Source organism: Cuculus canorus, chromosome 17 (genome assembly GCF_017976375.1).
Source record: "Cuculus canorus isolate bCucCan1 chromosome 17, bCucCan1.pri, whole genome shotgun sequence".
Taxonomy (NCBI): Eukaryota; Metazoa; Chordata; class Aves; order Cuculiformes; family Cuculidae; genus Cuculus; species Cuculus canorus.
In genome coordinates this window covers 2,736,779-2,762,938 of record NC_071417.1, presented here as the reverse complement: position 1 = coordinate 2,762,938, position 26,160 = coordinate 2,736,779, and the positions used below count along the sequence as shown (strand labels likewise).

Sequence of the window (26,160 nt, the reverse complement as noted above, 5' to 3'; positions counted from 1 at the left end):
TATAAAACAAATTTGTCTTGTGTCCCCATAAAGGCACCAGAAGTCATTATGTCTCAACACTACGATGCCAAAGCTGACCTCTGGAGTATAGGAACCATCATTTATCAGTGTCTGACGGGAAAAGCTCCTTTTCAGGTGAGTCACGTATATCTAATGTTTCTAACACTCTCTCGGGATTTTTTTCTTTATTCTTTTTCCTTTTAATCTGCTTACTCTAAGGCTTCTGTCATTTATAATATGAATTCCCATAGATCCAGTCTCGTGGAGGTCTGGCTGTCCAACACCTTGACAATATGATGCTTTGTGTTAACACTGGATGTGTTACTAGAATATGACTCTCCTTCTCTGGGCTGTATCTCAGTGAAATTCGTTTCCTGGTTATAAATCCTTAAAAGGGTTATCTCTTCAGAAAATTAGCTTGAATCAGTTAAAGCACTGGGGTTTTTTTTCCAGGCCTATGCTGAAAAAAAAAAATCATTTTCCGTTTCCAACTATACTTAGTGTAAAATTTATAATTATAATTCTGTTTATAATTATAATTCTGTTGGGTATAGAAGGAAAATAAGGAAGATTGTAATTGCAAGTTAATGTTTGAGATGATTGGGTGGTAACTGGTGAATTACAGCTAAATTGACTTTGTTTTTAGAGCAGTTAAGTAGGATCTTATCAAAAGGATCTAATCTGTCATCTCATGGCAATCCCTTCCAGCCTGAAATGTTTGAATTCATCAAGTCCAAACCCCTCCAAATATAACATAATCCAGTAAAACAACCCCCTGTAATTTACACCGTAACTTCTGGGTGAGCTAGAGGATATCTTTTGTGAAAGGTATTCTCTGACTTTAAATTCTCGAATTATATAGAATTCTTATGCAAATTGCTTCCGTATTACTTCATGTATTTTTTTAAGCTTATATGTAGCTGTCAGTGTATGTTTCTTGTTCCAAATCATTAGCGTACTGCACTGTGTGCTACTTTTCTTCTCTGCTGAATGAGATCCGCAGACTCTTTTTAAAGTACTTGTCAGGGTTTTTTTTCTGTGTTGTTTTATAGCATAGCAAAGAGATACTTGAGTTGCTGATACTTCTTTGTTCTTCGAATGTGTGAGCAATGTAGAGCTGTCTCTAATCCATGGAAAAAAGACCAAGCCACAAATTTACATACTGATGTGTCAGCCGATGCCAACTCTTCAGCTTCTTGGGTCAGTCAGGGCAAATGTAAACTGTGGCCCTCTTCTCTCCTATCCTTTATCCTGAAACTCCCTAACAAAAAAACCAAAGACCAACAACGAAAACCAAACAACTCAGTAAAAAAGAAATCAGTTTGGGGGGGAAATCTACATCCATGTAACAGGGCAAATTTTATGAACTGCAGGACTTTCTGAACTTTTAGTTCCACAGTTTTTTTAGCATTTCACACAAGACCTTGAATGTTTATGCAGTTACATCATCAGGAAGGATAAAGTGAGTTCTAAACCTGTTGCAGGAAAGAGTGGGCAAATACAGCAGTAAACTAATGGTATGTTTTGGTTTTGTCTAGAGCCAAGAACACTTTTCTCCTTCAGGGTAACTTTTTCCTTGCTGCTCTAAAAATCTTCCATTCCAGGGCTTTATATTCTGTCCTCCAGCTTGCTCTGTATTTAGAGCAAGACTTCATTTCCTTTGCATCTTTCTTTTTTTATAAACACCCCTATGAAGTACACTGAAACTTCTGAACGACTCCCATTTCCTGGCTGCATCCACTAGTCAGTGTTGGTTTTTGGTTTTATTTTTGAGAGGAGAAAATGACTGTTGGGATGAAAGAAAATAAATATTTGTGCATTAAGAAAAAATGTGGGGGTGGAGAAAGAAAGCTTTGAATCCTACATGTGTAGGAGAGCCTTGCACTCATTCAGTCGTGTAACTTGCTGCTCTTTAGTCTCTGAAGGCACGTTGGTACTGTACTCATTCAAATGATTTAGTTATTTAATGGGGTGACTTTACGTTGGTGTTGTTAGCTTAGGAGCTCACACACAACCTTGGGGCGCCTGATTGCTTTGAGAAGAATTAGGTGGCTTTTATCATTGGTCATTGAAGCATGTTGCCAAAACATTCTGAAAACATTTGTTCTTACAGTGAAGACTTTTCACAGGAAATAAAATCGAATACCAGTCAGCTTTGTTCAGCTCTTAAGGCAAGGTTTGGAAAGGGCAGGTGGTCAGAAAACTGTCAGCATGCATGTGCTCAGGCTCACGCAGGGGTGATAGCTGCCCCGTGTGCCCGTCTCCCTCTGGATGATATGGCAATGCACTGCCTTGAGGTGGACACTGAGGGGACCTTTCCGTCCCTGCCCAGCAGCTCTGGATCCTCACTTTGTGCTTGCTTGACTGAATAACTTCTCTCTTTCCCAACTATATCCAGCATCTGTTAGGCTGAGGATGGGGGTCATTTGTTCTCTATTATAATTTTTCCCAACTCTCTTTCCTCTTCTGGGGTTTGTATTTTGAAGCAAAATCCCAGGCCCCGTTTGTTACTGCAGTGACAGCTGTGAATTTGTTTGATCAGGGAGAAAGAAAAGCTCAGCCCAGATGGTTCTCTGTGGACCATCTATTTGTTTTGACCACGTGTGTCACAAACTGCCATCTCCTAGCTGCGAGTTTCAGGTGAAAGAAGCCAGTCTGGGGTAGATGTGGGAAGCTAGTTAATGATTAACTGGTTTTATTTCTTCGTTGGCATGACTGCGTTGTAAGAATTTGCTGATGGTCACTGAGCTGGTGAGAAGCTATTGTTTACAGGGATATTAGTAGGAGGGAAGGATAGTGGACAGAAGTGATGGAGAGACCATGAACGGGAATGAGCGCTTTGGGGAGGTACATCTGTAAATGAGTGAGGAGGTAACACGCCGCTTCTGCATAGTGCCACCAGCAGACCTGGTACAGCGCAGCAACTGGATTTCGGCTGTTAACCTCTTCAGGCTAAATCTTCACCATGCCTTCCCTCCCAGACTGCCAAGGACAGCCCTTCATGTCTCTCCAGCGGAGATTCCCATGGGAATCTGGAAGATGGCAGTGTGAAATGCGCTGCGTTTGGGCACTCTTGCTATTCGCTGCATGAGCCAATTAGGCACCTTTGTGGGGATGTAAACCCAAAGGACTCCAGTGTTATCTGTAGTGAGGAGGAATGAGCTGTCTAAAAATAAAATAAGGCTTCGGGGGTCTGGGTTAGATGCAGAAAAGATCAAATGCATGGAAAGGCTGAGGCAGCTGTCAGTCTAGAAAGTGCTTCTAAATCAAGACAGAAATGTGTGTATGTGTGTGAATGTGATTTCTAGCTGTATCAAAGTTAAATTTGACTAAGCTGGGTCACCCAAGGCAACTTCCCAGAGCCATTCCTGTCCCTTCCCTGCCTCCTTGCACGCAGACAAGAAAGCATCTGCTGATGCTCAGATGTGAACAGTTGGTAGGATGGCTGGTGAAGCTGCCTTAAGGAGCTTTTTGTATTAAACATGCCCATAAACAAAACAGTGAGACCGCCATAGGGATGAGATTAATGGGATTCATAATCCCTATAAACAGATTTGTTGAGCGCTGTATTAATGTAGAATTGTTAATTTGCCTTGCCTAATAAGTGGTCTGCACTTGCATCTCTTCATTTCTGTTGGAAAGGGCTTGGACAGTGCCTTTCCTGGTCTTACTGACCAGAACCGAGAAGTGCCCTGAGAGTACAGTGGTTGTCTCTTGTCCTTACCTGAGCTGAAAAGATCGAGACCCGGTGCCCACCACGACGTGATGTAGGCTGTGTAGACAAGTGACAACCAGAAGTAGAACTGGAGGTGGAGAAGAAAGATTTACACAAAGTCCAAAATACCTTTCAAAAACAATTTAGTCCTTGTCAGCTGATGTTTTAAATACGATTATGGTTAAATGATGGCAGTCTCACTTTTCTTGTGAGGAAGGAATCTCACTGGTGTTCCTGGCAGTTTCTGTCGTGTGACCCCTATGAAAACTGGGCAGCTCTTGGTAAGCAGACACACAGCCAGGCAGAAGAGTGACAAGAGAGGTTGTGCAAGTATTGCTGTGTGTTCTGACAGCTCTGAAAGAGTTAACCTGCCTGCATAGATTCTCATCCCAGCTAGATGCTAGGTGAAAAGTTGATTTCTAAGCCTGGTGTACCAAGTCCGCTGCTTTATTTCTGGGTTAATTCTGCCTGCATAAGTACTGGGATTATGTATCCCTTGTACCAACTGCTATGTTGTGAAATAGGCCTTGAGGAAGACTAGGGAAGGGGAGTATTGCATACCCAGAATTTGGACTCCTGGTTTATTTGTTAGGCAGTCTGGTCTTCTGTACCCAAAGCTGTTCCTCTGGACTGCCCTGTGCCAGTGGGGACAGGTATTCCTGGTGGTGGTAGGTTGCTCTGAAACTGGGCATGGTGATTGACTTGTTGCTGTAGGCAATGAACCGTTGACTTTTGGCTCAGTGTCTGTGGGTCTTATCCTGCTTTGTTGGGAGTAGGGAGGAAAACATACGTGGACAGCTGAAGAAAAAGGTGTTTTGGGGGAGGTCATTTGTTTTCTGACCCTTGTGCTTTCAGGATCCCACTTTGTGGGAGACTTAAGATATCAACTGTTATGACTGTAGAAGCAGAAGGTATTTACAGCAGAGTTTCCAGCTTTTCCCTAGAACTACTGAGCTAGACACATCATTACTTATTTCTTTCTTTCTTTCTAACATGTCTGAATCCCTTCTGTACACCTCCCAATCAGCAGGAATCCCAAAGGAAAGGATTCGGACAGAAGAGCAGAAACCATACACCTGCTATAAAGGGTTGACTAGACAGTGCTGTTCACTGAGGGTGTAAATGGCCCTCTTTTAACTGAGTGCTGGGCTTTTGCATCCAGCCCTTCCCAAGCAAAACAAATCCAGTGCTGAGTGCTTTGGAAACACCACCCTGCGTGCTTTTCATGTGCAATTCACAGCCAGCACCGAGTGGGATTTGGCAGGGTTACGCTGAATGCCTTTGTTGGCTCAACATGTTTCTACTGCTGCTCAGGACAAAGTAATAGAGTGGCAGGATTGAATTTGCCCAATTGTCTTTATATATAGAAAGGACAGACAAAACCAGAGCCAGTTAAACTAATGCAGCTGCTCCATAGTAACGTGAGAGGGGGAGCAGGGGGATGAATTGGCCTGCTGCTGTGTCCCCTGTTCCTGGGGAAAACCGAGCTGTCCATTCTGCATCCTTGATTGTGACAGATGGATGCTGTGCTACAGGTAGCAGTTGGCTCTGTATCTCGAATGGTCTAGTTGTTAGATGCCTAAAATGTGCATTTCTTGTGTTTTTGTTGGGTGCTGTCTATCTCCCCGGAAGGTAGATTTCACGTGAAGTCCTTAGAAGAAGGAGTTCAAATGTCATTTTTAGTGTTTTGCAAACATTTGTGTTTTCTTTCCCGTGATTCTCAGAGAAGCACTATTTATTGAAAGAAGAGGTGAGCTGAGTGGCTGAAGGTATCAGTACTTTATGAAATGGATGCTAACAGCAGGAGAGCAGTGGGTGTGTTACTGGGAGCCGGCTGCGAGGAGAAGAACTGTGCGGCACAGTTATTAGTAATGAAGTTAATGTGAAGATGCAGTTGGTTTTACCAAATGAATGGTGATCCGCAGAGACCAGCCTTGAACGGTGGACTCTTGGGGACAGTCCTGGTGTGGGAGCACGGTCTGGGTAGTTACGAGCCTGACACCGTGGCCATGGGCCTTACAGAACAAGTGGAAATTGTATGGAGACAGCAGAAGGTGGAGAAACAACATCCCTACAGGGATATTTCTTTAATTTGTTACAAAGAGGAGGGGAACTTTTACTAAGGATTTCGTTTCTATCCAAGCTAATGCTTAGAAGCCCTTTCCAATGAAGTGGGCTTTGCGTGTGTGCTGCTTTTAATATATTCTGTCTTTATTGCCAGGAAAATTTCTGACAAAACAGTGTTTGAAATAGATCAGAGCTTCATTGTGTTTGTGAAACAATTGAGTTGTTGCGGCAGGAAATGAACAGAGCAAACAGCCAAGGCTTGTATCTCTCTGATGTGAGCAAGCACTTTGCTTCCCTGCAGTTGGGGATCTGTTCCTCCGTGAATGTTGTGGCTGTCGGGCAGATTTTCCATCACACAGAGCGTTGTGGCCAAGCCGTTTGGTGCCATGTCTACACTTGGCTCACGGAATTTTGCCAAACATGAAGAATCTAATTACAGGACAAGATCTGCAAGGGGAAAGGTGTAAAATGGAGTTTTACTGAACCAAATCAGATTGAGTAGCACTGATTTGGAATTTGGTGCAGTTTTGCGTGTGCGTAACTAGTTGCTTTGCTGGATGACATTAATTTTAATGGTTTGTGAAGAAAGTATTTGTGCGCCTCCTGTTTGTGTCCCTGCTGTGTCTGTGAACAGCAAAGGATACGCTATTGCAGAAAAGCAAATGAGGAAATCTTTCTTATTCCCTCTCTTAGGAATCCAGTAGCTCTTATTGGTACAAATTGATAGAAGAGCAGTGAAGCTTGGGTTGCTAAGACTATGCAAGAAATACAGTCCTGATCAGTACTACATGAGTCTATCCATGTTAGCAGCTTTTGAGACTCTCCTTTAGGTTTCTCTTGAGGTTTTGTACTGAGCTTTCGCAGTTATCCTTAATTTTCATCTTCAGCCAGAGGGAGGAGGTGATGTTGAAACAACATCTTCTGTGGCTGCTTTTCCAGCCATGCTGTGTTAGTGGTATTTTGATGGCCATCTGCAGATTGGCTTGTCTGATTTGCCATTTTAAGCATCTTAATTGACCTTAAATGCTTCTAATTTAGAAATGGAAGTAGGTGGAAGGCTTGAGGGTTTTTGAGCCTGCCTTGAACATCAGGAGAAGCTGCCTGTTGCCTCCTGGTTCTCGCTTGCGTACATACTTTGCTGCACTGATAATTGATTGCAGATGAATCTCTCTGATCTTCCTTCGCTGTTTATATGTCCCTTCATGTCTGTGTCATGCCAGCCAGTCTACTCTGCCTTTATTAAAAGAGACTTTGCCTAAGAAGAAAGCCTTGACACACTAGGGTTAATTTACTGGCCTGTGTTATTCATCGCATAAAACCAAAAGGAGAAATGACGTTAGGAGATTTTTATGTGTCTGCGCTTCTGTAATGGAGATTTTATTTTTAACCTCCACTGTAAACCTCCTATTGTGCCTAGTCCTTCCTCCCCTCCCCCCCCACACCCTCTTTTTTTTAATCCCATCTCTCAGAATTTGGGATTTTGTCGTCAGCATCCCCAGCAGTTGTGTGTATTACTGCACAAATAGGAGCTGTGGCTTGAGACCTTCTGGCTTCCTGGAATTAAAGTAGAAAATCTTAATTCAGTTGCTGTTTCCCCGTGTTCCTGGTTTCCTCACAAATCCTTTGCCCATCAACAGGCTCCCTGCCCCTTTTCTAAATGCCCTGCAGCACTAATCCATGTTCTCAGCAGGAGCTGCCATTCATCATTTGGGACTCCTCAAGTCTGCAATTATTTAGCCTCCTGGGTGATGCTATTAGGCCAGCTTAGACCTGAGCTTCAGAGCCCTCTGCAGTGAAGCTCAGCCCTTGGAAGGGGGGAGCAGGACAGAACCAGGTCAGGAACAAAAAGGCAGCAGGCTGAAATACTGCATTTTCACTCTGGCACAGTGCTGGATTTTCAGTCTAAAGCAAGTGGCGAGCTCTCATTATCTGTGCTGGTTCAGCAATTTAGAAGTATCTCTCTGCTCTTCAGGGTAACTGTGAAATCAAAATGCTAATCCATTTCCTTCATCATCAACTGCTTCATGTGCTGTTTCTTTCTCTCTTCTACAGGCCAGCAGCCCACAGGATCTTCGTCTCTTCTATGAGAAAAACAAGATGCTGATGCCAAAGTAAGCATTTTTCCAGTGTTGCTGTTTGTACACACTTGTTTATCCCATGTTTACACCTGTCCTCACATGCTCCTGGCTTGTCACTCAGGGAGGTGACTAAAATACTTGGCTGTCTGCCTTCCCCTATTCCTTGAACTAGGAGTGATGTGTCCCAGAGAAAGTGAGACGGCGGTGGATTGCCACGTTCTCTCTTTCCGCAGATACTCTCCTCCACTGCAGAAGCTCAGGGTCGATAGAGATTTCAAAGAGCCAGCTCACAGCCCTTTCCCCTGTACGGCTTCCCTGAGGCTGGGAGCAGCTCTTGGGAAGAAATCAAGGCAATTCTTGAACCCTACGAGCAGCCAGGCTCTCCTGTAACCTGCCATACCTGACTGCAGATCACATTCCCATTTCTCACGTGTCAGGGCAGCAACTGCTTGTGTCCATCCTGCTAACAGGGGGAAATATTATAATCTCAGTGGAAATGGATACTGCTGCAGTTTCCAAGGGGAAGATAACTGCTTTCGTCCCAGCGGGGTGTATGTTACCTAGCTGCTTGGCGCTCTGATTTGTCAGGGTATTTTGGTTTTGTTGCTGCGATCCTTCCTTTTGGTCTCTGAGCTCTTAAAAAAGAACCTCATGCCTGCTCCAAAAACCTGAGCCTATACCTTTCTGATATAGAGAAAGGGCTGAAGTTCCAGACCATACATCCAAAAATTGTAAGGCCTTTTTTACCTGGAAAGTTAGCTTCCATTTGGCAGAGGTGCTAATGCAGCCCCATGTGCAGGAAGCTCATTGAGTTGCTGTGTATGGATTTTTTTTCCATCTTCATTTTATACAGGGTGGCAGGAGGATCTGTCAAGAAACTAGAGCTCCTTTCAGTGACTTGTGCTGTGCCTTTAATTTCCCGTTAAGTATTCCCTCTTTTGATTTGGAAGGAAGGAGCACATTTTGATTGGGATTAAATGTGAGGCATCTGTATTTTCTACTGGATTGAACCAGAGGGCACGATGCAGTAAGGCACCCTAACAGAACAATTCAAAGCAAAAGCACTGCTGCAGAGTTGGAGCCAGGTAGTCTGTGTGAGCAGAAATAGAGCTTCTGTTTCCCCTACGCAGCCTAAAACATGGCTGCTCACTTTAGAGGTAGTCCCTCTTATGAAGGGAGAAATTAATCCCTACAATTAATAAGCTTCCTTGTGTTGGTCACGCTGCCCTGCTGCTGCTTTGGCTTGTGGTGTGTGCAGTAGGAGGCAAGCGAGGGGAGAAATGCAACTGGGCTGTAAGAGGAAAGCATGTCTGTTCTTGTAGGGATTAGTCCTTCTTCTTTGTTGTGAGTCCTTTGTGCAGCCTGCCTTTACAGTTTCACTTATCTCTGCTTTAAGACTACCAGATTCCTCCAAAATTTTGATCCAAGCCCACTTTTTTCACCATAGAAGTTGGATCTGAAGTGGGTTCTGTGTAGGTGCCAATTCCCTGCTTTCCGAAGTCAGTTTGTCTCTTTAACGTGAGCCACAATCTGTGCTATTCCCTGAGTAAACATGAATAAACTGCCTCCCCCAGCCCTGCCAACACAGAGTGAAACACGAAACGGCTCTGGAGACCTCCTTCTCAGTCTGCAGCGGTGCCAGGATTTGGTTTGCTCCTCCTTGGGGCTAGGCAGGCTGGCACCCACCTCCCTAGCATCACCCTGGAAAGGGCTGTGTTTTGGCTTGGGAATGATGTGGGGGAGAAAAGCTCATTAAATGCTCACCTGCAGTGCCTCCGTGCCAGGCTGGTGCTGGTGCTGACAGGTGAAATGCCATGCTGAGGTGGGGAGCCCATGTCAGCAGGAGAGGCTCAAGGGCCTCCTGAGTTTAATAGCGCTGATCTAAATAGCTAACATTCATTGTACTGATTTGCATGGCAAAGTACCTTCTAAATCATGGGGGGAAGGAGGCAGTTTTGTTGCCAAAGATGGCCTTGGAGAATAATACTATAGCATAGCAAAGCTTGATGGTTTAGATGTGAGAGAAGTGGAGGCAAACAGGCTGTCCGTCTGCTCTGTCTTCAGCCTATGTTGTGACATCTGAGGTCTACTGCTTGGCCTGCCTGTTTCTTGGCTTTAAAACCATACAAAAGCTAAAGTCACTGCTGGGAAATGGACACGTTTTGGATCAGAGCTTTGTGTCATGGATAAATAAATTACGACAGGTCTCCAGCACTAATGTATTTTTCAGGAGACTCTGCTAGCTGTAGTATCTTGGGTTATTCAGTTGGGTGGTGTGTTTAAGGCACACCTTTTTTTGACAAGAGGGTGTTTTTTCTTGGCTCAAACTGAGTCTGGGTTAACTGCATCTCTTCCAGAGTTCTGGTGGCCTCTTGTGTCAACCTGGGAAGGCACACGAATCCATTCTAGTGTCAGCAATGGAAAAGCAGCACCTCCAGTACAAACAAGGATGATGGGTGCTTGCCATCATTCTCTGTTCTAGGAATTGCTGAGCTCAGATTCCTGCACCAGAAAGACCTAGGGCTTCACGGAAAAATAACTGGGTAGTGCAGAAACCTATAAATACATAACTTGCCTCTCATATCTCTTTCCACTGAACAGGAGTCTGGTAGTGCTACCTAGCGCCTCTTTTCCCCCACTATTTTTGTGCTAGCTTCTCTTTGTTCTGTGTGTGCCAGATAGGGTTGGTGGGAATGGTGTAGGAAGGGTTGTTTCTCCCAGCGTCAGCCGGGCTTGGCTGCAGGGTGCTGAGTGCTGCCAGCCCAGCAAAGTGGAGCCCTGCCCAGGCGAGCCGTGCTCCGCTGCTGCGTAGGCTTGGGCTCCACGCAGCTAGAATCACGGTACACGTGCTGTTACCTCAGCTGACCCAAGCGTGGGGCCAGGGGAAAGCCTGGCAGACCTTGCGGGCCATGCTGGGCGCAGACGTGATAAAGAGTCGATACTGAAAGGAGTTGGAGCTGCCTACGCTTAATTTAGAGAGCTGTGCTCTGGGTGCAGGCAGGGCCTGGCAGCTACAGCCCCTAACGCTGCTGCTGGTCAGGGAGGAAAGTCAGCGGAGCCGAATCCACTTATGCAAGAGCTGGACTCTGCTTTCCCTGCTTTAATCCGTTCATTTATTCCCTGCTTCTTGCAATCTACTGAGGTTGTGAAGAGCTGCTCTGGCCTCTCCCCCATCTGTTTGTGGGGTGAGGGAAAGCGCAGTGATTTATTAGCTCTTTTGTGCTGCAATGGAGTATTTTATTTCTACCTGTGCTGGAAAGCAGGGTAATAGCTGCTCTAATTTGAGCTTGCTCGTATGGCGGTTGTTTGCATCTCAGTAGCCTTTGGTTAATAAACACTGTATATCAAGGAAGCAAATAGACAAAGGTTACCTGCTAGTCTTACATAAGCTGCATTGAAAAAGAAATAGCTTAATAAAATGGTAGTAATTGGTGATCGTTTCACCACCAATGTCTTAATTGGAAGCTTCCCCTTGGCAACTGCTTCATTTTAATGACCTCCTTATTCCCAGTAAAGTAAGTAGAAGAAATTTTATTTATGAAATGCAAAATATTGTGTGTTGAATGGCCTTAGCTGAGAACCAGAGGGATGACATTGGCACCGTTGTGAGGGAAGGATCTGCAGATGCTCAAGGGAGAGTTCACTAAAGCTATATTAGATGTAGCCTTAACAATGACAATGGAAAGTAAAAGCCAAACAGAGATGCAAATAGAGATGTTTTGTCTCAGCCTCCCTCCAGTGAGCTCTTTAGGTTCCTAGCCCAGCAGGCACAAAGTGAGTTTGCATTTGCAAGCTGCCTTTCTGATTATGTAAAAGCAGTTTAAGTAGACTGCAAGTCTCTCTTACTTTGCTTTTGTTTTCAATCCTAGCATCCCCAGGGAGACATCAAGCCACCTGAGGCAGCTGCTGCTGGGCCTTTTGCAGCGTAATTATAAGGACCGCATGGACTTCGGTAAGACCTCCTTCCAGTTTTAGCTACGCTGCCCACCTGTGTTGTCTCTTGTGCCATGGCACTGCGCTTCTGCACTCTCTACTTTTGGGTGATGCTCAGCTTGGGTTTCACCTGTGCCTGGAAGATTGCATAATCTCGGGGTTTTTTGTATGTGCTGGAAAGGTCAGTGCTGATTCTAGGACGCTTTTGTAAACCCAGAGATCTGGCACGCTTTCAGTAAGTGTTTCTTATTTTCATTCCCTCTCCTGGCTTCTGCTTTCATAATCTCTCTGAACTTCTGTCATGTGAAGTATGCTACCAGGTGGTACGTGTATCTTGTGCATTCATGTTCTTACTCTGTCATAGTTCCAAAGCCACAAGCTGTACCCATTTAATGGACAATTCAGTCAGTACCCTCCCTTTGTCAAGGTCTGCAGTGATAATCCAAGCCAGGAGACAACAGCTGCTTGCAGACCCTTCCCTCTTACAGGATGCTGTGGAAGGATGCCTTGGTTCTCATCAGGGCTCAAGCATGCAGTCTTTTGGCTCTCCCTGCAGACCTGTATCTCAGTCTCCTGACCTGGCTGGCATGGAGTAGGTTTTTTCTTCTTAATTCCTTCTAACCTGAGAGCAGTCATTCTGTGCCAGGCCATGCTGGGTTTGGCAGCCTCTTCCAGGTGTATCTAGCTCAGCCAAAAGGTCTGAAGAACCTCTGTGGAAGCCTTGACCCTAGAGGAAAGGGCCAGGTTATCTAAAGGCAACACTGAGGTCTTTTTTCACTTCCCCCACATCTCTGCTCCCCCTGGGCAAGAGTAGAGTGGACCTGTCTCGGGTAAAAATGGGGACATGAGTAGTGCCTCTCACCGAGGAAGCTGGTCCTGCTGGTTCATTTCCTCTAAGTACAGAGAACAGCAGGGAGCAGCTTTGCTTCCATGGGCCTGTGTGGCTGGTGGAAAGGATAGGCTTGTCTTTTAGTCCAGCTTGGATTACAAGGGTTTGATATTTGTCTTCTGGAGGTTGGTTTTCTAGCCTGTGCTAGTTCAGGAAGCCTTGTTTTGCAGCCTCTCTTTAGGATTGGAGATACTGGGAAAGCCTTTCTGGGGACAGTGTCACCTGAGTGAAGCAAGTGTGTAAATTAACTGAGGTTAATATCATAATTATCCAGTTCTGAATGTAAAGGACTACTAGTTACTGGAGTGTAGAAGTGAGAAAACAAGCCTTTTCAAAAGGGAGTTGTTGAAGATACTGACAGGCTGGCGTGGATATAAGTACCTCTCAGTATTATTCCCTGCAGATCTCTCTGGGCTGTGGATCTCTACCAGTTCTATCATGCTGCTGTGCATTTCAAAAGAAAATATCTTGGAAATTGAGTCTGAACCTTTTTAGTCCCCCTATAAGCTGTTTTTGTACCTTTGGGGAGTAGACAGCATGAGTCAGTATCTAACACTTGGAAATCTGAGATAATAGACTTTGATTTCACTCAGGGCAATAGTTACAGCACATCCTGCTGCAATGAGATTGTTACCCGCCCTTAATCACACGTGGGATCTTTTTCTCTATAAATTGGCAAGTCCTTGTAAGATATTATTGTTTCTCAAGGGAGGATTTAGGAAAGAAAAGCCTATATTTGAGAGATTCCTTGTGCTTTATAGAAGGCAGATCTCAGTGGCTGTGTGGCATCCCATGGTATATTCCAATATCTACTGTCAGTTAAGAGGCAGGCAAGTATCAGAGCCATTATTTATTCAGACCAATACACTTCTTCAGCATCTGGTTGCAATCTTGGTCTCGTCCTCTGCCTCCTCTCCTCCAACTCTGAAGCATCTGAGCTTTGTCCCTGCTTGTGGCACAGGTGACTTCCTTTTCCCACTGTCTGCTGGTGCTTGGTTTCCAGCTCCTCTGCATTCCTGAGAGGTCGGAGTTGGTCTCACCTACACCTACTGAACAGACCCTTCTTAGAGTGCCTCCTCAGGATGCCTCTATATGATGCCCCTTGCCGAAATAGTAGCAACACTTAAATGACAGCGCTTCTCTGAGCCAAACTACTGTCATGTTTTCAGTGACTGTCTGTATACAAACTGCTGATGTCCCACAGCTCCAGATCCTGTCTGAAGACGCCTCCCCCTTCCCTCAGATGGCTCCCAGCAGACAGCTGCGTTGTCCTGCTACTGGCAAACTAACCATATGCTGCTCTTTTCACCTACTCTATAAAAGATCTACTTTGGCTGATGGTTGGTGCCTTTGTTCAGAGTTCCTTTATCCTCCTACTCTGAGGTGGAGGTTCGTGTGTCCTGCTGGGTCAGGGATGATTCCTGAGCCACCTTCCCCAGAGGAGCGAGGTATCCTTCTGCTCCTTGTTAGCTGTAGTCCACCTGCAGTGCCCTCCACAGAGCTTCCCTGGAGTTCAGTTGAGTCGCGCAACAGCAACACATAAGCTTGAAACTTCATTTACTTGTTTTTGTGCCTCAGCTGCTCTTCTACCAGGAACTGATAGTCTTTGCAATCTTAAGATTATCTAGAGGAAAGCCAGGAGGGTTTCAAGTTGCAAGTTTCCTGCTGATGATTACAGGCGGGATTGTTAAATTTTGCTTTGCAAGCACAACTAATAAGAAGTTTGGGGAGGGGGGGAAGTGAAAGAAATCATCATTTCCACTCCTTTAGTTGAACCAGCTCGGCTGAGGGTTGGTAACCTCTAGAGGAACAGGCTGAAGGAGAAGCAGGAAACTCCAGCTGCTGAGCAGCTCCAGCAGGATAGGGATGTTCTCCATCCATGGCAGATCTAATCTGTGAGGTTCCAGCTCTCCCTGCCAGAGATTTCTATCGCTTCTGTTGTGCCGAATTCCAGAGCAGTGTGTTCTGGCTGCAGGACCCCAGCACTAGCATAGCAGCGGTAAGGAGGGGCTGGGGACAGACGAATTATTTAAGTTTAGAAAGTAGATGCAAAAAAACCCATTTGCTCCTTTCTGGAATGCTCACTGGCTAAAGAGCGGCTATTTACAGAAAGCAGAAGTTTGTTAACCTTGAGTGTTGCAACCGGAAATTCATGCTGGGAAAACAAGTTGAACTGCTTGCAGTTAGCCAGATAATCAGTGTTGATCCATGACTAACAATCCTGAAAGGCTGAGTTGCTGATTGCGATGGAGGATAGGACTCAGAGCGGTGCTGCAGTGGATCAGAGATGGAGTCAGGAGGGGTGGCTACTTGTGAGGACAGGCAAACAGGTAGAGGATCTCCAGCAAGCCAGGACAGAAGCTTTTCTTGACTTGGATCTCTAGAATATCCTTCTGTAACTAGTAAAGAAAGCAGCCGTTGTTTGGTGTGAAAGGAAGGGAGTTCTGGGACAGTGGCCTTTTATAAATGCTTTTCTGCCTTCTGTGCACAGTGAGTTCAGGTCTGTGTGTGATGGAAGATCACTCAGTGGAAGTCCTCTTGTACATCATTCCTCTTCTGTGGAATGAGTGGCAGCAGAGTGTGATAAATAATTGCTCCCCTGGATCCCTTTGATTAGGGTGACTTCCCATCCTCATCAACCAGCGACTTTGTCTTTCAGTGCCACTTCACACCTTAGGATTTCCCTCTCCTTGCTGACAGGAGCTTTTGATGCACATGCAGACGTGGACGTGCTGGGTCTTGACATAGTCATGCTATCTGGCCTTCAATAACTGATTCCCGTTCCTGCAAGTCTGAGAGCTGTTGCAAGACAGAGGAGCATTAACAATGAATTTAGTGTATTCTCCCCAGCTGCCCAGGGTTGTAGCTTGCAGGAGAACCTTGCTAAGTTCTTTAATGCCCTGTGGAAAGGAAAATCCATTAACACTGATGGCGAGTCCTGAGGTACAAACACTCACATCCTTTGGCCATGCTATGGGCAAGGATTTTCTTTCCTCCTTTTCTTCATTCATGTAATTAGTCCAGTTGAATTCCCTTCTCCCAGTCTTCTGCTTTTACAGAGATGGCTGGTAGCAGAGGAGCCCTTTTTTTCCTTATGCTTGCGTAGGAACCCCTGGATCCATACAACTTCCCATCCTTTTATTGTGAGTAGGTCCTGCATCCAGTCCCCAGCCCGCGTTGTTTACCTCTAATAATATGCAACTGCCGTCAGTCGGCTTCCATGGCTGTTTAGATCGCATTGAAAAAATCCCTGTAAAATACTGTAACTTGCTGTGCTTTAACTGCTTTGCAAACTTCTTACAGTCATTTCCTTTCACTGAGTCTGTGTTCTTCGTTTTTTTTCAGATGAGTTTTTCCATCACCCGTTCTTGGATGCAAGTGCCTCTATGAAAAAATGTAAGTGTTGCATTTTTGATTACAACTCTTTTTGAACGATGACATGACTGCCTTTGTTGTTAGTTCAAAAGGAAAGAAAAAGACTGCTTTATATTTTCTTAGTGATTTAGGCAGGGATTCGGTGTTTGTTACTGTGTCATGTCCAGATTTTGCCATCAAAATGCGTTTGACTTTACTCAGCTGTCTTCAAAGGGATGATTAAGGGGGCTATTCAGAACCCTAAAGTAGAAGTAAATGTGGCTTTGAAATGTATTTAGCTGCTTTGTATGAAGTGCTTGGCCAATGGGGATGCTTGTAGGTAAACAGGATTATGCAGCACAACCTTCTTTTTATCGATATCCATTGGACAATTCGGGATAGTCAATGGTGGAAACTGGGACTCTTGTCCCAGCTTGCCAGGTGGAACCTTAGGCTGGCTGTGCCACCTGGCAGGCTCTGGTTACCAAATCTGGTTTCAGCGTTTCCCTCCAAATTCTTGATGAAACTTGTTGGAGAGGGGTTAAATTTGGGTGCTCTCTTAGAACTGGCCACAACAAAGATATCCATCGAAAATTCTTCCTTTCCTCTTTCTGATTCAAAAATTTGAACGTTTCCAGCCACATGTGCTATGATTCAGAGATTTGTTTTCCGTGGAAAACAGTTCAGAAGTGCTTCTAGTGTATGGAATATAACAGTCCTCTGGCCAAGAGACTTGGATAGTGCAATTGTGTATACTCTTCTTCTGGAAGGATTCTCCTGGGCCTTTAATCTTCTGAGTAAATGACGGGGTCAAGACTTTCATCAGTGACTGATTTGGGGTGCCCAACGCAAGGGCTGGAGGCTTCAGAGGAGGCATGTCCGATGCTTTTCAACACAGATCCTCCCTTGGATGTATGTCATGGGTGGACACCCCTCATCTGACGGCCACGTCACTCCTGACAGTCTCTTGCTTTCCTGGTGACAGAGCAGGACTTCAGTAGTTCCTGATGCAGATTTTAACTGTGTACTTAGGTGACCGTCCTGTGGGCAGGAAAAGATGCTTCTGGTTTAGGAGAGCTTGCAAGCCAGCCAGAGCCCTATCTCCATCTGCGCCAGCAAGATGTGGGGCAAGGCCTGTAAAGCAGGACTGCTCTTCAGGCAGGAAAGGATTCTGCCTGTGTAGGACTGCTCCTAAGCCAGCTCAGCTCTCAGCCCCTGCTGTACCACTGCCATGTGGGAAAAGCCCTTCAAAGCCCGAGCCCTCTGTGGGCAGTGGAGGACTCCCTCAGCATGATCTTGCATGCCCACCAACTCATCTCTTGCCTCCAGTGGTTCCGGTGCTTCATTGGCCAGAGGAACAGAACCCACCCCGCAAACAGGAGCGGGTGCTTTTGATTTGGCCTCAGTTTCCAACTTCTGCAGAGTTGCTGCACAGAAACCAGAGGTGCAGGGGGGCTGTAGCTCAGCCTTTGCCCCCAGCTGCACCAAAGTTAATGGTGTGGGGTCAAGGCCCAATAAAAAGGGCACCTTTACAGGAACACAAGGACTATACAAACTCCAGGCCTCTCTGCTGCCCTGCTGGTCCTCACCTCCGGAAATATGTCCAAAGTCCAGAGTCCTCTCCGGGTAGGAGAGGCCACTATTGGTTTTGAAAAGGTGAGGAGAGAAATTTCTCCCCATTGCTGGAGGTCTTCAGGTTGTCAAGAACAGAAATCTGCTAGTTGAGAAGATGATTCTCATCTGCCCCTGCCAGATGGCAGCGATTGATGGAGGCCTCTGGGAAGTGCAGTGAAGAGCCTGGATGAGAGAGGCTGCACGTGGGAATAGTGGTCCTTCTGATTTCTGAATAGGCAAGAGAAGAGCCAGTGTGTCAGCACAGGTCTGGGCTACGGTGATCTCAAAAAGAAAAACTCACCCAGGATGCATGGAATGCTGTTTAATAAGGTAGCGTGCTGAGCGTGCACAGTTTTAGCTGGAGTAGAAGACTTAGCAAGGTTGCGGTTGTCAGGGGCTGGCTCCCCTGGCTTTGTGTGCAGAACTCGGGTGAGTCCAGAGTTTATTGTCCTACTTCATCTCAACACGTGGCTCAGCATGATGAGTGTAGGAGGTCTCCAAGAGAAAAGGTTCAGCTGCATCTAAATCGTGATGGCCGTGCTGAGACTGAATTTGAGTCCTCAGGTCTTCAGTAGAGAACTGGAGGAGGAACAGCGTGCCCTCATAGTTTTGTTCCGCTTGGGAGCTGATAATTGGGCTGCAGGGAAGCAGGACAAAGCCATTCACATCTGAATGTGCAAGTTTCCCTTAGAGGTTGTTGGATGGTGTGTACCAGCATCTGTGTTTTGAAGTAGTAACTGCTGTGTGATGAATTCACCAAGACCTCAGCTAAGCTCAGGGACCCACTGTGCAGCCTTTGCCTAGAGGACCTTCCAGTTCAGAGGCGCCTGCACTGCTGATGCAGGCAACCACGCATCCATTTAAATCCCCAACCAGTTTTAAGGTGGGACACTTCCTTTCCTTATGAGACTGTTTTGCAGCGCGATCAGAGCGTAGTGGTCTCTGTACGCTTGCAGGCAAATCTGCCCTTGGGTGGTGGGGCGCAACGAGAGAGCTGTCACCCACATGTAGAGCTGAGCGCATCACCTGGACCATGCCAGGGCTGGTCCAGATCAGGTCATACAATGATGAAGAATAAAGTGAGAGCCATCAGCTCTTTGTTCTGTGTAGATATGTGTTAGTACACCATCTCATGGAATCATGAAGAATTTTTTTTTAATATAACCTAATTTTGGAATTCTGGAAAGTTGGGGCATCCTCAACTGAGTTGTGAGTGATTCTCTAAGTGGATAATGTTAAAGTTGCTAAGGTGGTCCCTCTCATTTAAATAAATTTGCATGTTTTTCAAGACACTTCAGCAGAATCAACATTTCTATCAAAAGCCTTTAAATATGACATTTCTGACAAGCTCATCCTCTCCACTCTAGCTTTGAGGGATGGTTGCTCTCATGTCCCTCCTCTCATCCCACTCCTTTAATGAAGCAAAGACCTAAGTCTGCTGCCATCCAGGCTGCACCACAAAGCTGTTTGCCGCAGGCTTTAGCCTGGAGAGCAGGTTCAGGGCCTTTAGCTTTGTTAACTAAAGCATGTACTTTATTTTTTGTTTGTTTATTTATATTTTATATTGTGGGTTTTGTACCTGTGACTAAGCTGTGCTTTAGATGTGTAAAAATGTATTAATAAAGTCTTTAAAATGCTGCGTCTAGTCAGACTGTCGTCTGTCTGTAGCCAGGTCTGATCAGCATATGGTATGGGGCAGTGTGTTACTGTAATAATGCGTGAGAAGGCATAATTAGACACTTGTGCAAGTCTGCTGTCAGTAAACACACTGTAATTGGTACCCGTGCAGAATATTTTGGAGGTTTTTTGCTCCTACCTTTAATGAATGGTAACCTGGTACCTCGTCTACTCTGTTAAAGCGTGAAGCAGGAGCAGTTGTGGTTCTGAGCTGTACGGGTGCTTCAGCGTCTGGAGTATCTTTCAGACTTAATTTCTACTATCTTTTTGATCTTGTACATAAAATACTGAAGTAAAAACTAGCAAATAAAAATCACCATGACTGATGCATGTAAAAGATGCAAACTTTAACTCTACAGAGCATTTAATTCTTTGGGCAAGTGCTTTCATTTTTTGCGCTATTGTGTTGTGAGAGACTGCAATTAAGTATCTTTTTGATGCCTGGTTTTAATTGAATCCAGATAATCACAAAATGCATTACTCCAGAGTGTATATAACTCCAATTCCACCTAAAGCTTTTATATAATGCTTGAGGCTCGGATATTTTTAGGGCAGCAGAGCACCTGGTACGATGGTTTGTCAGAAGTGATTTTTGGAGGTGTGGGATCCAGTATCAAGATCCCCACAGCTGGAACACAGGCCTGCCTTTGTGGCTCCCAGCTCTCCCATTTTGAAACCAGTTGGCATTGGTTACGCAATGTACAGGGTGACTGTCTTGTTGCTGGAACAGCTTGGAGAGGACAATTATGAAAACAGAGATATTTACATTACAATTACAATCCAGCAATTTTTGGATTTGGGTGGGGGCCTACAACTCATGTTAACATTCCCTGCGTTCAGGCTTGAGCTGAAAATGTGATGAGCCAAGTGTTTGCACCCTTTTTAATTTTAAACAGGGAGTGCCTGGGTGTGTGGAGGAGATGGAAGCGAGTGTCTTGCTTTCAAGCTGTCCGATGTGGCTGACAGTGAAAAATGCACCAACAGGGATATGGTGGTCAGAGAGAGTTTGTCAGAGCCAAACCTCATGGTTCTACATGCGTGAAGGTCTCGTTTTCTTGTGTGTCAGGCCCTTTTGCATTGAACCTCACAGCATTCAGGGAGTTGACAGGGCTTTTAATAAGAACAAGAGGCTATTTCTAAAGATGTGCTTCATGCAGACAGAATTTCAGCTTGAGTTGCAGATGATAGTGGAGAAGTCTGGCCTGCTTGTCTTCCTTCCTAGATTAATGGAAAGCTGTCTAAAGCAAATAGACAAAAATAGAAAAGTCTCAATTCCAGCCAGTTTAAATCAATAATACGCACAGAACGAAAATAGAGTGGAAGAGGAGCTTGAGAGAGAACTGAAGAGGCTAATAAAAACACTGATTCCAGGAAAAATGAATGGTGGTGCAAGTGTTGCAGCGAGCACATATGGATGCAGTTCAGAAATCATCTACCTTTTCTTAAAAACACCTTTCCATAATAGGAATGTCTGTCCGTACGAGGGTGAATTGTTCTGTAACAGTTGGCAGAATATAAAAGGGAAGACTTTTGGTTTTTTTTCTCCCCCCTCTCAGATTTACAGTATTAAATATATAGGGAAGATGGTAGGAATTGCTTAGTGGGAATATTGCGGAGACCAAATGCTGTGAGCTGGGCAGGACAGAGCTCTGTGTTTTACAAGCAAGTTCTCGGACCTCTGTGTGTGTTCCCTGAGCATGGGGAGTGAGAACCAGCTGTGCTGGAAGGGCTCACGGGGTGCGGGCAGTGTAGCTCTCCATGCCAAGCCCCTGACCGACCTCCCAGAATCTCCATCAACAGGGAACCACAGGCCACTTTCCTTTACTGGAGCCGGGGCAGTGCCTTCTAACCACACAGTTGATTGAGGGCAGAAAACCAATTGCAGAATAGATAGAGAGGCTGAAAACTACTCACACAAAGCTTTGGGAAGATTCATTTCATGATGTACCTAACCCTCAAAATGACTCTGGCAGCAAGAGTGCAGCCGGTGTGGCCCAACACAAGAGAGGAAGGGATCTATATGTGCGAGTGTCCCTTCGCACTGGCCCCACGCAGCCCTCCGGCTACGGCTTCCTATTGCACAAGCCCCAGAACTCTGCTTAATTGAGCTCTGTTTGCAGAACAAGTTAACCTCTTAAGGAAAACATTTGGGATTTGTGAATATTAGCAAAGAATGGAGATCACTGTGACTAGTTAAACTGTTACCGTGGTTGATTGCTGGTGTTGAAACATATATTTTAAGTCTACGCTTCTTTGGCTTCATTTTCCTGGTTTTGGGTCTTGTTAAGGCTCTGTCAGATTGAAGAGTTCAGCATCTAAGTGATAGCTGTCTTTGAGCTAGGAGACAGTGGTCCAGCCATCCTTTAACCTTCTTTGATAGGTTGTGTGGAAAGACTTCTTAAAGTCTTTCATTAAAAGGCATCTTTTCCCATTCTTTTATCATTAGAACACTATTTCAACAGCGAATTGCAAAGAAGTACTTTTAGGTTTCTAGCCAGTTGGATAAGAGTAAATGCTTTGTAAAATCTGATGTGATTGATGGTAGTGGTAGTTGTACTTCAAACAGAAGCATTCTTCTGCCAGGTGTTATTAACCCTCTTTGTATTAAGCATGGAGTCATTAGCACAGATCCTGTAAAGGCAGAAATCTGATACAAGGTGCTAATTCTCTGCCAGCACAGTGGAAGAGAAGCAAAGCAAAGTGTTCCTCTCCTCACTTGAGCATCGCCTCTGATCTTTTGTCTTATAGTGAGATGGTTGCAGAGTAAAATCTGACATCAGGCTGCTGTGAAGTGGGGTTGTTGGGACTTTTCTGCAACTTCTGCACTGTTCAGTCTTGTGCTGGTGGACTGGGGAATTTGAACCACTAAATACTTCAAAGTCTATTAAGGAGCCGGTGTTACCTTTGACTCATCTCCCTCCTTGGCTGTGCTGAGCTTTTCTAAGTTATTTACTGAACCTCAGTTGTATAAGTCATTGAAGTTAAATATTCTTTTCTCCTGTGATGCCTTAATTATCTTTTCTGCCTGAAGGTCAGTGCTAACTAGTCCTTACAGTGTGAGCTTTATGCCTCTGTGAAGGGTACAAAATGCAGTTCAACAACGAAATTAATAAAGTGGGCAGTTCTGATACTGAACAATAAAACATAAAAGGAAGTATCTTTGCCAAGAACAGCCAGTGCTGTGGAACAGTTTCTGTACAAAGAGGGTAAATAAGCAGAACTGCTTTAAGTAGCAGAAGCGATCAAGGGAGAATATGTTGAGGTATAGGAAACAACAAACTTTTTCCTAGTGAAATGATTAATTCTGCAGGGTTTTTTTATGGCATGTAGATGCCTATTGGGCAGCAAGCACATAGGGCTTGACTAGGCATGTGTTTAACTTAGCACAGACCTCCCCGCGTTTGAGGTATGTGTGCGAAGCCACAAAGTCTGATGAAGGAGAAACTGTAAGGGTATGGCTAGCTCCTAACCTCTGCCCTGGCATGAATAACTCAGTCCACTTTTCTGCTTATCTTTCGCTTCATTTGCAAAGATGCTTTGGAGGCTCTTTAGGGCAGAAACTATCTTGCTACCTATGTAGTTCAGCTGTCAAGTGGATCTCTGACCTTGATCAGATGTGAGACCTTCTACCCCAGGAGCTGTAACTGTGAAATAGTGCAGGAGGAGCGAATGGATGTGAATCATGTAACTGAACAGAATGCTAATTTTTCTTTCATTCACCTTTAATTGGCCACCTCTGATACATGAGATACATGATGGTACGTGGGATAAACTAGATGGGAAAAGATGAAAAAGACCTTTTATTATTGATTGACCTTAGTTTGACAACTTCTTTCGGTTTTGTCTTTTGCTGGTTTTAGCTGCTTCCGTGCCAATGCCTTCTTATCCCAGTTCAGGCTCCGGTAGTTCCTCCAGCAGCTCTTCTACTTCCCACCTGGCATCACCTCCCGTAAGTACAGCTCAGAGGACGCAGTGTTGCTCTTAATGGTCTCCCTGCTCGCTTCTTTGAATCAAGGCCTGTGATTTTGCAGTCTTCTGGTACAAAGCACTGAACGCTTCGGTTTTGCCTGGATTTGGTTCGGTGCCCTCTCCAGTCTGTTTAGAGTTTGGATTGTGAAAGTTGTCTTTCTCTCCACAAGAAATAGTTGGGTTTGCCGTTGCCTATTATATGAAAAGCCTTTATGAAAGAAGTTGGTATTAATGACGCTAGCTTGTCTTGGCAGAGATGGAAAGTTCCTTGGTACCAAAAAACAGTCACTAGTTCAGGATATAGCGCTGCTTACTTGGCTGCAAGTTCTCTGTTCTCCTTCAATGTCTTTGCAGCTTGAGTGTATCCACCCTCCTTTGCAAGGTGACCTTCCTCCTTTCTGAGCAACATTCCCAGGCGCCACAGAGAGACACTCAGCAAAGTTGTTTGCTCAGACCAGACCTGCTACAGTCTAGTGGTCTTGAGAGATGATCTGAACTGGCAATTTTTTCATCTGAAATGATGAGAACTTTTCTGGAGGACAGAATATCAACTGACCAGTGAAGTGACATTCCTCCAGCTGATTGGTGAAAGCTGCCTTTTGGCTTTGAACTCAGGAATGATGGTGGTGTGACGGGTAGGGGAAGAGAGAAGGACTGAATTTTTTACACTCTGGAATTGCTGCTTTTTTGCTTTCTTCTATGAGTTTTCCTGGGGCCAAGGCTTCTCAGCCTCCTTCAGGGAGCGCCATGGCTGAATCTTTCCATATTTGTGGAAGAGAGTGCATCTGCAGTGAGGACCTGGTTTGGGAAGGACTGAGAGGTACTGTCTGAAGTTAATGTAGGTGCTCCTGATGTGGGTGGAACAGAGGAGAGGTCTGCTCTCTTCTGAATGCCACGTAATTCTACCTCCAGTCTCCAAAGGCTTCTTCCCGCCTGTAGCCCTACGTAAAGGCTTGTTGGCTGAGGCCGTCCTGACTGTAAAATCTCAAGGAATGGGCAGATGTTGTGAATAGCACAGATTCACTGCCAGACTCGGAGCATCCCATATTAGAAGTGGATGGCAATGGCCCTGTTATGCGTTTTGAAGCATTGCTGACAGAGCTGTGCTGGCCTGGCATGTGAAAAATGCCATGTCTGCACGGCAAAGCTAGCAGGTTGGGTGGAAAAGAGACTACTTGCACAGCTGGAAAATTCCTTCCGCTTGTATGTACTGCATGTACACTGGGGGAGAGTTCCCACTGGTGCAGCTGGAGAGCCTGTGGAGGGTGCACAAGGTCTTAACAGCGCCCAAGCAAAAGCTGATTCAAGTCTTTCTCAGCCTAAAAGTCAATTAGGATAAAGATTGTGATCTACTCTCTGGGCAGTTCAGCTGTCTTAAAGCTTTCTTAAACCAGCCAGACTCTTCCATCCATCTGTAAAATGTGAGGATTGTGGGTCTGTTCATCATTTGGCTGAAGGGAGTGGAAAAATGGGACTTTTTGGGGTCTGTCCTGCCTCTGATTAGTGGGAGGTGTTTGTCTATTTAATGCTTAGCCTCCTTCAAGACTTTGATTCCTTATCAGCACTACAGCAAAACAGGGTTGCCCTGAAAGTGCAGGGAGAGTTATGTACATGTTCCTGAGTGCCGCTTACTGCAAAAGCAGGAGTAGAGACCAGATGTGTGATGTTTAAGAACAAACCAAAAAAAGATAACCTGAAAGAACAACCCAAACTGTCTCTGAAAGCTCTTCTCTGTTTCATAGCCTTACTAAAGTGAGTTGGTAGGAAATGCATGGTTGATCCGTAAAGCCTTGGCAGCGGGATACAATACCTCAGGTGAATTTTTCTTATCTGGGGTGCATCAAACATGCTGGTAGTGTGTTTTGTCTGACAAAAAATGTGCTGTTCTGACATGGACATAAAAGGCTGTTCCTTTTTAGTAAACTAAAGAGCTGCTTCTGGCAGCCCTGGTTTATCAGCAAAATGTTGTTTGTAGCCTTGTACAGCTCAGTTTAAAGGATCAAGCAGAATGATGAAGTAGCTGTGCTGAAGCCAGTGTTTGTTTTCTTCTTGAATTAGCAGTCCCTTGGAGAGATGCAGCAGCAGCTGCAGGAGAAGGCGCTGGCATCTCCTACCCAGGATTCCCCTGGCTTTCTGCATGGATCTAAGGACTCTGCTGGAAGCAGCAGTAAGAATTCATCCTGCGATACAGATGACTTCGTTATGGTCCCAGCCCAGTTCTCAAGTAAGCTGATTTCTGTAAATGCAGCCCTTCTGAGCAGAGCGGGGTGTGGGTGTTAAGGATAGTTACAGGAAAGTTGAAAGAATGATTAAACGTGTCTGTTTTGACTGAATAGCAGGAATGGTTTTGTTCTGAAACTGGTGGAGACATCTGCCTCACTGAGTAGTTTTGTAGGATATCTTGTAATTACCTTCAAAGATAGGATTGGAGCATTAAGATTATTTGGGGAGCTCAATAAGAGATTGAACTTCGAAATCCAAATGGAAAAGAAGATAAGCAGGCTCACAGGAAAATGTCTTCCTCTCACAGAATCTGTTCCCGTGTCATCCTGTCTATAGTTTCACTCTGCTTCACAGTCCAAGACAGGATTTCAGCTAGCAAGGTGGATTTTATAGTTGAAAAAAACACAGAGAAAAAATAAAAGATGATGTTTTTTCTTCAAACATGTTGAATTTAATTTTAGTACCCCTATGTATTTTTACTTGGATAGGAATTGCTTGAAAATGTATATGTACGTAGAAGCCAGGACCCCAGTTTAGCCACATGCCTGAGTATCTCCATGCATTAATCCTTACTTGACCAGCAGAAGGATATTGTTCAACCTTGACCATGTGTGTGATGCCTTGCTGAGTTGGAACTTCAT

General features: G+C 45.0%; 1 protein-coding gene across 4 annotated transcripts in view; it reads left to right on the top strand.

Moving 5' to 3' along the window:
* Positions 1–26,160, top strand: part of ULK1 (unc-51 like autophagy activating kinase 1) — an 80,969-nt gene that overhangs the window by 28,239 nt on the left and 26,570 nt on the right. For 3 of the 4 annotated variants that reach the window (XM_054082210.1, XM_054082207.1, XM_054082209.1), the window contains 6 exons: positions 34–135; positions 7,835–7,893; positions 11,730–11,812; positions 16,028–16,078; positions 23,188–23,276; positions 25,355–25,520. In XM_054082210.1, the coding sequence (XP_053938185.1) occupies positions 34–135; positions 7,835–7,893; positions 11,730–11,812; positions 16,028–16,078; positions 23,188–23,276; positions 25,355–25,520 (550 nt within the window). The remainder of the gene's footprint in view (positions 1–33; positions 136–7,834; positions 7,894–11,729; positions 11,813–16,027; positions 16,079–23,187; positions 23,277–25,354; positions 25,521–26,160) is intronic. The other variant, XM_054082208.1, reaches the window with a different exon arrangement.